This window comes from Rousettus aegyptiacus, unplaced genomic scaffold (assembly GCF_014176215.1).
Source record: "Rousettus aegyptiacus isolate mRouAeg1 unplaced genomic scaffold, mRouAeg1.p scaffold_m13_p_2, whole genome shotgun sequence".
Lineage (NCBI taxonomy): Eukaryota > Metazoa > Chordata > Mammalia > Chiroptera > Pteropodidae > Rousettus > Rousettus aegyptiacus.
The window spans coordinates 99,673,399-99,691,459 of record NW_023416295.1 but is presented as its reverse complement, the minus strand read 5'-3'; the positions used below and the strand labels follow the sequence as shown (position 1 = coordinate 99,691,459).

Here is an 18,061-nt window from a genome sequence, read left to right as displayed (position 1 = left end):
CCTAAGGCAGCAGTTGTCAAATTTTTAAGAATCAACTGAAGGGCTTGTTAAAACACAAAGTTCTGGTTCCACTCCAAAATTTTTCAGATTCAGGAGGTGGAAAAGGACAAGAATTTGTTTTTCCAATAATTTCTCAACTGATGCTGATGCTGCTGGTCCAGGCGCCCCACTTTGAGAATCACTGATCTAAAGGAACCTTCACAAGTATATAATGATTCTAAACAATAAAAAATTTAGTAAATTAAGCCTAATTGGAATTCATTTTAATTTGTTCTTATAAAGAGTCTATAGAAATATTTTTTAATAGTGCATATATTCTTGGGAGTGTATGCAACGTCTCCACTAAGACACCAAATACAGTTTCTTCAGGGTACTGCTCTAATGAGAATGCTAGTAAATAAAGTGCCTTCTATCTGCATTTTAATTATTTAAAATTAATGCTATAAGCTTGTTCCCAAGTTACAATGGTCATTTTCTTTATTATTCAATGATTTTCAAAATATTTCACTAATTAAATAGATCCACACAAGATGTTTTAAGATGAAAGCAAAGTCAAAAAGAATGATTCTCACAATCTTTGAGAAAATAAACAGCATAGAAGCCTGGAATTGCCTCACTGAACTATCAATGGTGATTATTGAATACCTAAAAGGGAAGTAAAAAGCCACATTTTCATCATTTCTGTATTGGATCAGCCATTGTTCAGTATAAACAAATCGCCCTTTTTCTTAAGTGGTGTTAGATTCTGAATTTGCTTCCCTTTAGGCTTTTTTATAAATGAGTAACTAGGAAAGTCTCTAAGGAGGGCAGAGGCCAGTTCCTCATTTCCACTTGCATCAAGTTTGCCTGCACTCAGCCCAAGAGGGATCATTGTTACAGATGTGGAACCTGTTCTTCCAAGCCCTCACCTGGCAGCTGGCTTTGTGGTTCTGCTGACTCTCTTGTTAGAACCCACCTGGACAATGTCACCTTCAGAGGCAGATCACCCCACAGGTATTAGAGGCGACCTTCGGCTTGCTATTCGGGTTTCCCTCTTGCACTTTCTGTTTGTTCAGATCCTGACAAGACCAGCTTCTTTCGGTCTTGTCTTGCTGGCCTCTCCAGGTCTAAAAAAAAAATGAATGAATTATTAACCTGTATGGTTCAATTTCAAGTAAACTGAGATTGCTTCCCAACAGTGATGTTTGCTGGGTTCTAAAAGCTTGGGAGATCAAAGACTGGTGAATTTTCTATATAATAATCATTTATTGATTTAGTCTTTTAGAAGACAGAAAAGAGGAGTTAGCCTACATTCGCCTGGTAACGTTTGACTCCTTATCATATCCACAGGGGTAATCATTTAGGGAGGGCCTCCCAGGAAACTCAGCCATTTTCTCATTTAACCCTTGCAAAGAGCCTGTGAAGAAGGTACTTGGATGACCTGGAGGCTGACAGAGGGGGAGTGGCTTGTCCTAGGTCACAGACTAGCTGGAGACGAGGTGGGGAGAGCAAGAAAATTGTCCAGAACCTGGGCACTCTTTTCTCTGCAAACCACCATGCTGTGTTTAAAATTTCTCTGGTTCTGCGGTGAGTCATGTCAGCAGTTACTATTGCCTTGGTTCCCATATTTGAGAAACTGGCCAATAAATAATACTTAATGACCTGTAAGTCCCATCAAACATAATAACCTCCTCTGGACACCACACCTTGTGTCAGGACTACTGGAAAGGAAATCCAAAGCAGTGTCCTAACCCCTCAAAGGAAAAGAAAGAAGGCACAAGGACAGAGGGGAAACCCAAGGACTAAAAATTCTGATAGAACTATTATGCAAGTGCCTATGTAAACATGCTGAATTCCTGTAAGGGTGCGGCTGCCTAGGACTCAGAAAATGCTATACAAAAACACAGAAGAAGAAATAAGAAAACCCCTTGGGTGTGAACCTGTGTAAAAGTAATTGTAACTTCAGTCTTCAGCTTAGCCGCCTGTTAGGTGAAAGAATGAGGAACTGGCTCCTCCAGTTTAGAACCTGAAAAGAGACCTAATGCATTTTTTCATTAATAGTCAGAATGGACTTTTTCGTTCTTTCCCAGGGAAGCTGGTATCTGCCTTTAAAGCAGCAGCCAGAAATTATCAATCTAAAAACAAAACCAGTTTTTGACTTATATTACCCACTTCCCTGCCCCCCAAAATAAGAGTACCTCCTGCATTTTTGTTCTACGTGTGAAGTTCTATAACAATTGAGTCCTCATCTCAAAATATTAAAACAAACCCAGCATTAAGAATTGCAGATAAGAGTTGAATTGACTTTAGTTGGCCTCTAAGTAGTTCCTCAAATAACTCTTCATTCTAAAATTTAGCATCTGTTAGTTTCATTTGACCTTAAACCAAATGAGAACCAGGGAGTAAAAATAAGAGAACACAAAGTCCCCCAAATCAATGTCAGAGCATTTCATGACAATATCTTAACATTGGGCTCCTCTTCTTTGCTGGTAAAAGTAAATCTAAGAGCCTATTCTCTCTACACAGGGTTTTGGGACTTCTGTGCTAGAAACAAATTAGAAGAAACAAATTAAAGGAAAGAGCGGCTGCCATAGTCAAGTACACAGACTATAATGAAAGGTCATGGATAAAAATTGGGGAGTACATCATATGAGGTCATTTAGTGTGAGGTAAATAATCATATGTTATAAAAATCTGTAACAAGTATTGCATTCCTCATAAAACTACATTAAATATAGTAATAATCACTGTATTTCAGCTAGTACTGTGAGTGATAATCAACATAAGAAGGCCAGGTCATCGAAAAAAGATTTATTGGTATTCAGTATTCTCTCTTATTAAGTTGAGGAACCAAAGAATACACTATAGAAAAAGTTCTACTAAAAGGTTTTGTTGATGCAATTAAAATTCTATAGCATTAAAAATGTAAATTACTAGTTATCCTTAATATTTGGCTCTCCATATCTATTCATTCTTGAAGGGTTCCAGATCACTGAGTTTCACTTTCAAATTGTCATCTTGCTAAAATTCTATTATTGTAAATCTCAGAACATGAGGTCAATTACTGATATTTTATCCGTTAATAAGCAATGCACAGTCTGAAACAACCTTCCACATTGCCGATGGCAAAGAAAGATGGTAATATAATCTGTTCCATGGTCACATAACAGGTCTATAAATTACCAAAAGATAACTCTATGCAATAGTTGACACAATGGATAAGGAATGATGCTTTCCCACACAGAACTACATTTCTTCATGTGGGAAACTACAAAATAATAGAATTGCAATAAGTCATTTCTATATCACCATGAATCGAGTTGTCAAATGGTGAATCAGTTTTGCTTGACCATGAGAAGAGCTTAACTGGAAGATAAGTTTGCATTAGTGAATCTGGGAAACACCTCTGATCACAAGAAGTAGGGCATCTGGGTGGCATCCAAGTTTTTCTATTCAGACTTACAAGTTGTTTTTCTAAAACATGGGGATAAAGTCTAGAATGTCTTTTGTGAAATACTTTATACTAATATCTTTGCAACCATGTATCATTCTGTCATTTAAACCTTGAGGGAAGGGGCTTTATTTTTCTGGTTCTTATATCGTTATATCCCCAAAGTATACCAAAGTATGTATGCACATACATACAGTAAGGAATATTTAATGTTTATATGATTCCCTTAAAATGGAGTCAAAAGGCGATGAGCTATATGGCTTCCAAGAAGTCTCCTACATCGCTAAAACTTTTAGAAGATTCTTTGTTTGAACCTGGAAGGGATATCAATAAACAATAAACAAATTTCAACATACAGACTATTTAGATGAGAAAACTGGACTCACTTATGTTAATTATCTTTGAAGTGTAAAGGATGCCACTGTTAACTGGGTTCTACCTGTCTCCTGTGATGAATTAGAAGATTCATGTGAAATTTCAGACACCTTTCTTTTCTCATCTCAATCTTCCTCATTTGTGACAGATTCTGCACTCTGCTCTTCCTCACTAAAGATGCAACAACCTGCCTGTAATCATCTTCTGAAAGAGGACAAAGACACACCAGAGGAAGAGTGGTACTTGGGTGAGGAAACTGAACAATTGCAGAATGGTCCAGAGAACAGCGACTCTGACAGCGACGCCTGGAAGCACTCAGCCACAGGGCCTCTTAGCTGCATGGGGAAGACAGAGTTATCCCAGCCAGAGGTAGACCCCCAAAGTCTTGGGGCCTCTCCTCTGAGCCCCCTGAGGAGCTTGTCAAAGAGTAACTGTGAGAACCAGGGGAGTCTTCTCCACTTTGACCGGCAAGCCCCGGGCAGAATTTCCACCTCTCCTACTTTGAGGAGATTAAGAGGCAGTAGCTGGGGAACATTCCACTCCCTGCCTCAGCAAGAGACCTTGGAAGGGCCCTCCTGGGGAAGCTGGAAGCCTGCAGGCTCCCCGTATTACCTTTTCAAGAGTCTACCTGGAAGTCCATGTGATTCTTCGCACTCTATGTTGTCCTCGAGACTCCACTCAAAATTGCCTCTGGACCCCAAAGGGGCCCTCAAGACAGCTGACTCATTCAAGCCCCAAACAGGGCCCACAGATGAGGATGCCCTTCTCATGTTTCAGCCTATTGAGGAGGGGTCCCTTCCCCAGGCCTCTCTTCCAGGAAGAGGAGGCCACTCACCGCCCGCTTCCACCATTCGGCTCCCTAGGCCTCAGGTAACACAGTTCTAAGCCTCCTGCCTCTCATTCAGCGGACCAAAAAGCAAAATAGGCCTCTGGGTTTCCACATGATCCCAGAGGCAAGGGATTCCTGTGATGGGAGATAACTCAAGAAATCACAGCTGAGGGGACACATGCTCTTTAGGACATATTGACTCTCAAGTTAAAGGGCTACAATGGTTTAGGAAAGATGGAGAATGGAGATCTAGCTCACTTTCATCTTCTGCGTCTTTAAAGGCACTTTAAGAAATGGCCCACCAAGGTCAGGCCAGAGATGGTATGCCATGCATTGGGCAGTTAAGGTGGCCCTCTTGCAAATACACACTATTTGAAGACAACCTGCTTTGGATGGTTTAAAAGGAGAGAAAGAGCAAATTATTCAAATTTCAAATCTTCCCATCTTCAAAAACAATTTTAAACATTTTCACTAAGGAAATTATTGCCTCTCTTTTCAAGATGTCTGCTTAGGAATTTGGGGTGGATATAAGCAAAACTAAAACATACTTTTTAAAAATTTATTTCAGGGAGAAGAATTACATCGATCCAGGTACGTGTGTATTTATTTTCTCCTGTGCTATAAAATTGTTGACCATTTCTTTTATATCTATTTTTCTGTTCTGACATAGCAAACTCGATGGCTTAATAATTAGGGCACTTTGTTTTATAGTCCTCAAGTCACTGTTTCCATTTATAAGCGAAAGATTCTTAATTTCAAAATTACAGCATTTGGCTGTGGCTTTTGAGGGCAGGTTATGACAGCCACATGCAGTCATGGTTTTCATTTCGAATTGTCAATGAATTGGCCCTGTGGCTTAATTAATATCCACTTAGTAATAGCTTTTGACAGGTAGAGAAATTGGGAAGGACAGAAACATTCAAGAGCTTTTCAAAGAGAAATTTAGAGGATGAGGATTAAAGAAACAACACGTGCTATGAAATCTAGGACAACTTTTAAAATGCCTGTTATGACAAACTGCCTTTGGACCATCTGTCATAAGCATCACCTCAGAAAACAGCTCTGAACTTTCAGTATAGTCCTCAGGTTGTGGCAATAGATTTGCCATCCCTCCCAGGGATGAAGATCTTCTCTGCCTGCAAGGAAAAGATCCACGCCCAATTTCATCCACCCAGTTTGTGGGACTGGCAGAAAAGGTCTCATTTTATTTGGAAAGTCATGGAAGAATTCTCAGGGAATTAACCATTATTTTATTACTGGACCTCAATCCTCAAGCAAAAATTTAAGTTCATAATAGGAAAGATGCAATCTTAGTTGATTTTAACCCTAGTTGACCTAAATGTATGAAGGAAGGAGGAAGATATTTACAAAGCCACAGGAAACTGCATGTTATTTTGTTAGTGTATCAGTTAGCTATTGCTAAGTAACAAACCATCCCAAGCCTCAATAGCTTAGAATAACAGCCAGTTATTGTTTCTCATAAATCTATGTGTCTGCTGAGAGTCAGTTGATCTAGGCTGCACTGAGCTGGATAGTGCCATTCCACATGTTCTTCATCCTTTTTAAACGTCTACCCTGGACATGACTGTTTTTCTTAAGGTGATGGGAGAGGACAAGCAGAGACATTCATGTCTTCTTGGAGCCTGAGTTCTGTGTCTTGCCTATTTCTATTGGCCAAAGAAAGTCACATGGCTGAACTTCAGGGAAGAAAATTATGTGTCACCAACAGTGGAAGAGCACTGAAACATTATGTGACAAATAGTATAGATACAGGGGTTGGTGAAGAATGGGCTCATTAATATAAATCTTCCACAGGTACAAACTAGAATAAGGCTCTAAAATGATACCTGATTGAGATGTGTCAGAGAAAGTTAAAAAGAGAGTGTTTGAGAGAAAGATGATGATGTTGATTAGATTCAATCATTCATAGTCTAGTAAAATGCTTAGGGATTTTGTTCCTTATCCAAAGAGCAGTGTAAAACCATTGAATAGATTGATATGATCAGATAGATATAGGGTAGACATGAGACTTAGACGAGAGTGAATTCCAGCAGAGCAATTAGAATGTTTAGGTATGAGACACTGATAGGTTAGGCTCTGATAAGGCAGTAGAGTTAGAAAGAAGTATCTCAGTTCATGGGCTACTTAGGAGCTGCAATCATCTAGCCTTTGTGACTAGTAGAACATAAGGGATGAAGGGAAAGAAGTTATCAAGAATGATCCCCAAGTTTCTGGCTTGTACCACTGGGTGGCAGATGGTTTTATTTGCTGACCTAGGTAATGTTGAGAGGAGAGGAAGAGAGAATAGGGGTATAGTTCTTAACTTCCAGTTTGGACATGTTGAGTTTAAGGACCTATGGAACATCTGAATGGAGATTTTGAGGAGATACTTGATTAGAGAAGGCATCAGGGAATGAGATACATATCTGAGGATCTTTAAACAAGGAATGTTTCCCAGAGAAGGTGACTTCTGTGTCCAGCTTTGATTATAAGATGGAGTTAGCAGATATAAAGGCTGAATGATGGGACAGATCGAGCCATTTGCAAAAGATGACATGTAGGTAGTTTTTACTGACATGTAGAATCTTTGTAAGACAGTAACAGTAGTCTTGGTAAATGCAAAGGAACAACTTAGTCAACGGGCTTGAGGCCTTAATAAAAGCTCTGTGGAGTTCGGCATGTCACAGTCACAAATCACAACAGAGAATTAGAGGGGAGGTAATTTAGATATCTGATATGTAGCAATGAGCCTGAATTATTTAATATTGTTTCTCCAGGACTTAGTACAATACTTGGCATGTAGAAGCCAAGGTTTGCCAAATGAATAAATGAAAGACTAAGTAACTACAACCTATAAATTAATACGTTAAACATTTATACGTTACTACTAATCATTTAAAAAGTATTATTTTCAGCAGTCATAGACCATTTAATCTATAATTTGTAATAAAAAAATTTACCTTAAGCATGAATCTTTGGTAAACAGCTAGCCATCCATAGCACAAAGATCGCCTGTGCGCCTTTTTCTCTGTCTCTCTCGTCTTTGTCATGTCTCTGCAGTCTTTTTCATGGCAGCCATTTGTTCAAAGGGCTACTTCCTCCCCTACTTACCAGGTTTAGTTATACAATGTCAGAAAAAGAGCTCCACCTGAGGCCCTGCTGTCCATCCAGGAGCTGGGGGCTCTGCCTCAAAACCTTTATTTAAACTTAGTTAACTTAGGAATTTAATATGCCTATTAAATGGTATAAGCCAGAGGCTAGCAGACCATGGTCTATGGCTTGAATTCAGTCCACCGTCTGTTTTTGTAAACTAAGTGGAATTGGTACATAGCCACACCTGTTCATTTAAATACTGTCCATGGCCGCTTTCATGGCTGTGCAACAGTATAGTTGGGTAGTCACTACAGAGACTGTATGGCTTAGAAAGCTTAAAGTATTTACTGCCTGGCTCTTTATAGAAAAAGTTTTCCGACGTATATTCAATTAAGAAATGCTTGCCTCTGTGGTTGTCAATCACAACAAACATTATGCCTTGTAGAACAGATATGAAACCCTTTTTCAGAAATACTGATTCTTCTTGTATTATAGCATTTTAACAACATGGCCTGACAATTGGGCAAACTCATGTAAATAAGAAAGGCTCAATCTATTCAGTTCTAAAATCAGCTCAGTTTCAAGACTTTGATTCCAGGTTTTTCTTTGTAAACTTCTTGTCTTGTTCTCTAATATTTCAGTGAACTCACTCTCCTTCTCCTATCACCAAAATATACCTCCTGGAAAATAATTTTTACAATTTGTTCTTACTAAAATGTGAAGGACTCTGAGCTAAAAGATATCTACACTCAACTTTCCAAGCAGACCAGTATATTCCTCCCTTTTGGGTTTTCCTACATCTTGTAAACTCCTCCATCATAGCATCTGAACCACTGTACTGCATTTCTTTTATATTTATCTGCTTCCAGAATTAAGACTTTCCCGAAGGCAGAGACCAGTTATTTATCTCTAAACCTCTAGCACCCAGCACCCAGCCAGAATCTATCTCCACAAGTATTTATTGAAGGAAAAGATAGAGGAAAGAAGGAAAACCGCCAGTCTGGCAGACTGCTTGATTTACAGTGGTAATTATCTCTCCCAGACGTATTTACATTTTGACAGAGAACATGACTTGAAACCAAACAGTGAAACTGTGTTGGTGGAATTTTAAACATCAAAAAGCAAGTGGGGAAGGTTTTGGGGGTGGGGAGACCTTCCTGGTACTCCTAAAAATTTATATTCAGAGTAAGTTGTCAGTCTCCCCTAATATTCAGATCAGCCCTAAAGCTGAGAAGGGAAATGTACACAGTATATCTGTAAGAACAAAGACTAACATAAACTTCCAGTGTTCAAAAGGAAATTTAAAAAAATAATAAGTACTAAATATATCCAAATTATCAACATGGGCAACAGTGTCATGAAAACCAAATGACAAGGTATTTAAAAGTCTATCTTAAATAAAAAACCAGACAAAAACATTGAATTCCAGTAAAAATCTCCGCCAAAGCCATCTGGAGTTACACTTAATGGGGCAGCATAATGTAGCATTAAGACCCATTGGGATCAAACCCTGTGTTTGAATCCTGGCAGCATGACTGTAAGCAAGTTCTTTAACAACTTGAAATCTTGAAGTCTTCATCTATGAAGTGGAGACACAAATTGTACCTAACTAATTAGGCTTTTGATATGATTAAGTAACATAACTAAAATATTAGCTGTTATTTTTCTTTAAAGAAACCATTCATTCATTTATTCATTTATTTTATTCATTAAGCACTTCCAGTATGCTAGTCATTGATTTGTTCTTTATAAAATATTCTGACCACGGATGTATTACAGGAAACTCATCTGATGTGTCTGAACATTAGATTCAATACAGTGTTATATCCTCCACAGACTGTATTTAAAACCTGTTATCTACCTAGCACTGGCTGTAAACTGGGAAATATCAGAGAGAAGACTTTGTCCCAGCACTCTTGGAGCTTTAAAGCCTGTTAGAAAGGTGTTAGAGACTAATAGATGGCATATTGTTGTTTTGTTTATTTGTTTTTTGTCTTTTATTTCTGCACTCTGTGGCATCATATTTTATTGCATTACATTTTCCTCCAGTTGAATTAAGATTTAATTGACATATAACATTGTATAAGTTCAAGGTATACAACATAATAATTTGATACATGCATATATTACAAAATGATCACCATGAGTTTAGTTAACATCCATCACCTCACATAGTTACACCTTTCTTTTGCCTAGTGATCAGATACATGAATGATATATTGCCAATTAGTCAAAAGAGGCAACTGCAGCCTGAGGGAGGCAGGGAAACCTTCCTGATCTGGTCTGGAGAGTAGAGTGTGGACCGGCAGCTTTCTTTCACATCAGACACTATGTGTTATTCTCCCACTGGCATCAGCTCCTCTAGAACAGAGATCCCTGGGCTACAGACTGGTACTAGTTTGTGGCCTGTTACACAGCAGGTGGTGAGCAGCAGGAGAGCCAGCAAAGCTTAATCTGTAGTTGCAGCAGCTCCCCAGTGCTAACATCACTGCCTCAGATCCACCTCACATCATCAGGCATTAGATTTTCATAGGAGCACCAGTCCCTGATGCCATAAAGGTTGGGGACTGCTGCTCTATAAGGCAAGCTCCATGAAAGTAGGGGTTGTGCTTATTTTGTTCATTGCTATATCCTTAGTGCTTAGAACACTGCCTGCATATATTATGTGTTCAATAAATGTTTAAAGAAGAAAAAAATAAGTCAATTGGTTAGTTTGGTTAGGACAAGCCTCGTAGGAAAATTGTACGATCTCTTTTGGTTTTGTATATATTTTCCTCCAGCTACTTATTTGTCTCCCTCCAGTTCCTTTCATCCTCCCCATCTTCTTATCAGTTTTGTGTGTATCTCTTGAACAACCCTTGAGTTCATGGGTATTTACACAAGTATTGCTTAATCCTACTGGGGAGCATTCTGACTCTTTTCCAAAAGAAATAGTAACCTAGAAAGACGGTGGGAGTTCTAGACAGTTACCAGCAACTACCCTGGTAATCTGAACATGTTTGTTTGATAACTTATTGATTGAGCCCAAATAGCCATAGGACAGGGTGTTTTCCACACTGACAAGACTCTAAAGATTGTATTTATTCTGTGTTCAAACTGATGTGTCTTCCTATCTAATAAATACTCATCCAATAAAGTTTTTGACATGATATGATAACCAGAAAACAATATGCCAAAGAGAGTCTTTCATTCGGTCACTCTATATCTATGAAGTGACCACTATATGTCTGGCCCTGGGCAGTGAACTTTCTGTCTTCTCAGTTGGATTTCTAGCAAACGGAACATTTTGGTAGAAAATTGAACTGGAAACTATAGTTGAAGATGCAAAGGAAAGTTTCCAACAATCTTCTGAATCTAATAATAGAAAAATATATTCCAGATTTAACTATGAGAGCTACAGTTTCTTATTTGTCAGTTGAGTTGTCATTTCTCTGTTGATTATTTTAGAAAGAGATTTTTTTAAAAAGATTGCTCCTGATTCTTAATGTGTTCTTCCTGTGTAATCAAACCATGGTTATAAGCAAGCATTCCAAATTACACTGTATTTCTTACATATGGCAAAACAATATGATTCTTAAAGTAGAACACCTAAATTTTCTAGTCACAAAATTACTGGAATGCCGCCAGCGGAAAAAGGTACATTTACCGTTAATTTTACTTTCAGAAAGGACTATAGGGTCTGAGGAATGAGACCTGATAAGCATGCCTGAATTAAAAAGAAAATAAAAAGAAAAGATAGAAAAACACATTGGACAACATTCATATGAGGGGAAAGAATAAGATTGTGCCTTCTCCAAATTATAACATAATTTTAATTATATTATAATTATAATTATAATTATAATCTTATTAAGAATTATAATAAGATTTTCAGTCACCACATAATTGCTGCCTCAGCCCACTAGCCACTGGTGGGAGAAAGTGAGAACTTTACTCCTGAATCCTTGATTGGTAGATTGTAAGAAATGGAAAGGGCCTCATAGATATTTTCTACATAAGGAAACTGAGGCCCAAGAAAGTGACGTGCTAAGGTCATACATAATGAAGCTCAGGGATCATAAATGGAGTGCTCTCGCCACTCAACTGCATTGCCCTTTTATTAGTTTCCTGTGGCTACTGTAATAAATTACCACTACATGGGTGGCTTAAAACAATAGAAACTTATGCTCTCGTTGTTTTAGAAGCCAGAAGTCCAGACTCGAGATGTTAGCAGAGCCACACTGCGTGTGACAGTTCCAGGGGAAGACCTTTCCTTGCTTCTTCATCCAGGTGTTTCCTGGCTGCTGCTGTATCACTTTCATCTCTGCCTCCGTCTTCACATGGCTTTCTCTCTTCTCTGTCTTTTCTCTAGGTGTCTCATAAGTATACATGTCATTGGATTTAGGGCCCACCTAGATAATCCAGAACAATCTCGTTTTGAGATCTTTCATTTAATTATATCTGCAAAATCCTTTTTACCAATAAAATCACATTCAGAGTTCCAGGATGTGGACATATCTTTTGAGGGGCCTCTATTCAACCCACTATACCCCCTCTTTGACCTAAAGTAGTAACCATAATTATATTGATTTTTAAAAACACTTTGTGCTTTAAAATGTTTTATAGTATCTTTTTCTCCTCTTTCTATTTACAAGTTTTTGGAGTCAGACTTGTGAATTCCTTAGGTGAATTCCTTAACTATCTATTTAAGCCTCAGTTTCATCCACTCTAAAATAAGGACTGTAATTTCCATTTTATAGGATGCTTGTGAAAATGATTACAATGCATGTAAAAAGCACTTAACAGGGTGTCTATTTAAAGTGGGTGCTCAGTAAGTTCCAGCTGATTTAAATTAGAAAAACATTCACCAAGACCAAACTATTCACAGTATATGCATTTGAGGTCCACCAGGAAACACATTTCCACCAACCAGAAACTTTTCTGTCACTGACATGGGGGAGCAGGCTCATTGTTAAGTGTTGACGTATGGGTCTGCAGCTTGCTCAGAAGTGGGAGAGAATTCTCTGGATTCTCTAAATTGTTGCCATCCCAGCCCACATCATGGACCTTCAGATCTTCAGCAGAGGACAGAAAAAGGAGCCGTTCTGGTACCAGAAGGGAGACAAGATTATTCCAGCCACCATGGGACTAGTCCCTTCGGATCTGACCAGCCTGGGGCAACGCAACTCAGGGTTAGTGGCTGTGTTGGGGTTTCTGAGTGGGGGAGTTAGCGGGCGGTGGCCGGTAAGTGAGAGGGCTGTGAAGTTTGGGTCAGGCACCCAGTTATACAATCTCCCCGGTCTGAAATTTCCTCCTGAAGCAAAGAACCAGAATAGCCAAGCATCACCCTACCCCACCCCCAAAAAAGAAAGCAATTCTCAAGGATGTTTGTTAAGTTGTGCATTCCCAAACAAAAGACAGCATGAAGTTATACTGTACTTACACAATGTCAGTGGGTTGCCGGCCACACCCCAAGTATTTTGCATTTATTATTAGTTCATTTTCTAGCTTAATCTTCCCCTGAGGAAATTTAGTATCAAAAAAATGTTTTCCCCACCCTCATCCCACAGAATGCCACAAACCCCATGCACACACCGTTTTGTTTGAGGGAGGAGATTCAAAATTATAAATTTATTTCGATGATTGCTTTCAGTGGATATTCAATCCAGAACTGAACACAATGCTCCTGTGTGCATGTTATTTGTTCTAAGAAATAATTCTAATATTGGGAATGGCAAAAATAAGATACCAATTTGGGATCATCAACACCCCTCTTGACATGAAAACTAAATTCAAAGTCATTCTGAATTCATGCAACGATTTGCATCAATATCATGAATTCAACAATCTGAGCAACACTGGCTGACACATACATGGGCTCCTTTTCAGAAATCTAGTCCACCACCATGCGTGGGTGATGCAAGGGCATGTTTTCTGCACCAGTCCATGTCTCTTTATGTTATTATGTACAAATATTCTTTCTTATTATTTTCCTAGGTATTCATATGGTTGCAACTCTCATTCTTGATATTTTATTAACCCAATCCCTCTTCTGATGAACTTAAAAGAGATTCCATTATGCCCTTCCAGGGACATGCCCACCTTTCTAAAATGAGCATCCTGGTGTCAAAGCTCCAACCCTGTGTGAACCAGTTGTCTTCCCTCTGCTCCATATGTGCAAATTGAACTCCAAAATTTGATGTTTGTGCTTCTAAATGGATGCCTTATGTTAGAAGTTACCCCGGGCAAGGGAGAAATGGATAGGGATAATTTAACCCCCTTTGATGGAAAGGGAAGGACTCAAATTTCCTTTTGCTATTGTATATGCATATAATTGTTCATTCATGTTCCAGAGTGGAAAAGCAATCTCATTTGAGAAATGTGTGTCTATCACTCTATAGATCAGCATGCCTATTATTCAACAAGCTTTTTGAAAATACCTGCTTTAGGTGCTTAGATTCAGTGATATATAAGACACAGCATGAGGCTTCGATGAAATCATTATAAAATAAAGACACTACGTGGGGGTAGGAGAGGGAGGGAGAGAGAGTTGGCTCTCCCTGAGCAGGTTAGAAAAGACTCATGGAGGAAGAATCTAAGCTGGAATTTAGAGAGGAATGTGAGTTTGCCAGGCAGACAAAGTGGAGAAAGGCAGGAAGGTAGGGACTACCAGAGACAAGACGTGGAGGTGCGACATGCAAGGTAAGTTTAAAGAATGGGGAAGAGCTAGTTATGACTGGCGTACACGCTCTGCAGGAGTTCATGGTAGGAAATGACAGCGATGACTCTGGATGTGCAGGTTTGGTTATGGTTCCACTGGCTCACCAAATGTTTATGATCTGAACACAGGAATTGAGACCAGGAGCTAGGAGCTTAGGCTAAGAGGGGAGATAAGGCATGAATCCACAAAACTATCTTATGAAGGAAGATACTTTCCATGAAGGAGGATGACATTAGAGGAGTATTGCATTTCTTTGTGTTCATTAATAAGAATGGACTGAGTACTAAATGAGCATCCACTAACATGAATGATGATAAGACATGTTTCTTACACTGATGGAGCTGGCAGTCTCCTGAAGTAAACAGGCGCATAAATTGAACATTAAATCATAATATATTCAGTAATCAATATAATGGCCTTTACTGACAGCTTACTAAGTTCCAGACACTGATCCAAGTATTTTATATTGATTATCTTTTTCCATCTTCACACAATAAATAGATGTGATTATTGTCTACATTTCACAAATGGCAAAGGCAAAGTCAGGGCCAGAGAGATTATTAACTTGCTTAATCAAGGTCACTCAGCTAAGATTAAAATCCAGGCAATTGACTCCACATTCTTAACGAACATGCAGAGAGCTACAGAAGCATGAATAGAAACACATAAGCCAAACTAAACATGGTGGAGAAGACTAATCCTTCCACTCCATTGATCTCCAGGGAATTATAAAGATTTCTTACACAGTCTTAAGAAACTTATCAGATTGTATAACATCTAAATTCAAGCTCAAAGTAGTAAACTTTTCCCTAAAGTTCACCTACATTACATTTCTCATTCAAATTATTATAACTTTTCCGATATTCTCTAGTCCCCAAAATACCAAATCTCATTGAATGCTTCTAGGGTCTTTATCAAGAAAAGTATGAAGTCTATGGGAAAGTTTTTAATATTTCTTCTCAGAGGACTTTTGCTTGTGGGCTTCCAATATTTTATGTTATCTAATATCTTTTGAATAGCACTGAAAATTCTTGGCTGGATTTGTATTCCGCTAATTCATAATGTGCCAGTCCCAAAATGTCCTGTATCCAAAATGGTGAAACTAGAATTATATTTTTCAGTCAGATTACTGTAACTTTTCCAATTCCCATCTAACCACCATGAACACTGACTGGGTTGGCAAATAATAGAAAGGGAAGAGTTGTAAGAAGTTGTAACTTTAATGATATAATTTTTTTGAAACCTCATCATAAGTAGGTGGTGAACAAGCCACAGGAGTGCAGAACACCAAAATATGACCTTATTCTTAGAGATGCAAGTCCAGGATGGAGAGATCTGTGTTATTTGTTTGCAGGATAGCATTTGTCTGTGGGCAACAGAATCCAACTAAAACAACTTATGCAAATAAAAGGTATTTCTCTTGTTATATGACCAGAGCCCAGGCCAGGGCAAATGTCAGCAACCTGCCAGGCTCCTGCTTTCCTGTTCTGCAATTATCTTTGCAAGATTACTGGTATACTTTCAGATATCAAGCCACATTCAAAACAACAAGAAAGGCAAAGGGCAAAAGGTAAAAGGACGAAGTTAACTAACTCTGTCTCCTTTGAAAAAGTTTCCCGGAAGTCACACCTGTAATTTATGCTTTGATCTTATTGGCCAGATATGTGTCACATGGCTTCTGCTAGCTACAAGGACATCAGAGCAAGTAAATATATTAACTCAAGCAGAGTAAGGTTTTGATAGTAAGAAAAATGGAGAGCATGCACATTGGGTTGGCTAGTGCAGTGTCTGCAACATTACCCTAAAGTTTTCCAATAAAGAGTAAGAGAAAGAGAGCGGTGGGGGTAGGATGGGGGTTGGGGAGGGGGGGAAGAGCAGAGAAAGGACAGTCAAAATGGATTTTAAAACCCCAGGAATACAGCTAATTGAATAAATTCGAGTCAATTTTATCTAAGTATTTCCATTTTAAGTTACTTAGAAATGGAACTTGATCTCATAGAGTGAGTAGGAGTTAGAAAGTCTTGGAGAGGGCAAAACATTACCAGATAAGACACTAAACTGTGAAACATTTTGTGCGGGGATTACAATCCATTCCCTGTATTTAGAGAATAAACTTTGAAGTAAGGAATATCAGAAGTCAAATCATAGAAGGTTTGTGTATATGTTTTTAAAATTTTTATCTGATACAAGATGAAAGGCCACCAAAGTATTTGAAGCCAGGACGTACTAAGTCAGACTTGCATTTTGGATAACTCACATTTAGTGACTGGATGTAGGATAGAATCAAGAAGATAAAGCTAAAGGTGCATTAAAAAGTTAAGAGACAACTGTCTTAGTACAGATGGAAGATGCCAAGGACCTGATCTAGTGAGGACGCACAGCAGTGTACAAATATGAGAAATCACTTCTTTGAGCATTAGGGGAGACTTCTTAGAAGAAGCAAAACTTTACGACTAAAAATTAACTTTCTTTTATCTCTATGGCATCTACCTGAAGAGTCTCAGCCCTACTTTATATATTTTGTAAAAGTGTATGGGACATAGGCTATTCATTAATAGAAATTCCTAAATGACTTGTCCTACTGTTCACAAGTAAAATGATATGGAAACACATTTAGCGAAAGACTGAAAATTTGAAACAACCTTTAAAATCTAAAAGTAGGAAAGGCCTATATTAAAACATTTGTATCCTCAAAGTGAGTTGATCTCCAGCTGTAGCAAGTATCTAGGGAGCTGGATAAAACTAAAGATACAGAGGCTCATCTTCAGACCTACTGGGGCAGCATCCCAAGGGTGGATCTTGGAGATGGGTATCATAATAAATTCCACAAGATATTCTAATACACACCCAGCTTTGCTCAACAGCATGATAAGCCTAACAGGGCATGACCAGGACCCCAGCATCAGATGTATTGACAAGAAATAAGGCATGAGACTAAGGAATGTAAAATTATGAGGCAACAGATGAAATTGCAGGCAGAAAGGCCATTATTCATGCAGAAGGTCAAAGAATGGAACTTGGCTACAAAACATGGAGGATGTAAGCAGTATGCAGGAGGGAAAATGAAAGTAGCAGAGAAAGGACTGGAATGGGGACTAATAGGGCTCCAGGCATGGCCTCTCTGTGGGGAAAGTGGGAGAGCTGCACAGCAATGGACGAAATTATATCCAATGTACAACAGACCCAAACTCTCAACTTTCAAGACAATTGCATAACTATATTTTTGTTGGTAAATTGAGATAAAATTCTCCTGTACATAAAGTACCTATATGTTAAGCTATTTGTTGATTAAGAGAGAGAGAGAGAGAGAGAGAGAGAGAGAGAGAGAGAGAGAATTTAGAGATCACATTAGTGAATAAGTAGAGGGAATATCTCGCTCCTCAGACAAGACCAAAGGAATGGTTGAACAGCTCTGATGGGAAAGTTATGAAAATCACTGAAATTTGATGTCGTCAGTCAGATTCCTAGGGTTCCTTACCCCTTTTTCTCCTTAGATATCACCGAACATATGCCTTGTGGCTTTGAAGTTGCCCCACACTGTGCCTGATAGGTCAACCATTAACTTTGTGAATATCCGACAGACAGGAAGTTTCTTGAAATGGGGTAGAGGAAAGAAGAAGGTAGATAGGCCTGT

At 38.6% G+C, this 18,061-nt stretch overlaps 1 protein-coding gene across 5 annotated transcripts in view; it reads left to right on the top strand.

Annotated features, from left to right (window-relative positions):
* Positions 1-819: 819 nt before the first annotated feature.
* PLEKHG7 (pleckstrin homology and RhoGEF domain containing G7) overlaps positions 820-18,061 on the top strand; it is a 61,655-nt gene continuing 44,413 nt past the window's right edge. Inside the window, exons 1-3 of one of the 5 annotated variants that reach the window (XM_036237974.1) lie at positions 820-993; positions 3,954-4,675; positions 5,203-5,225. In XM_036237974.1, coding sequence (XP_036093867.1) covers positions 963-993; positions 3,954-4,675; positions 5,203-5,225 — 776 coding nt within the window. In that variant the 5' untranslated portion in view covers positions 820-962. Of the gene's footprint in view, positions 994-3,953; positions 4,676-5,202; positions 5,226-12,622; positions 12,899-18,061 lie in introns of those variants that run through there. The other 4 variants (XM_016147668.2, XM_016147660.2, XM_016147685.2 and 1 more) reach the window with 4 other exon arrangements.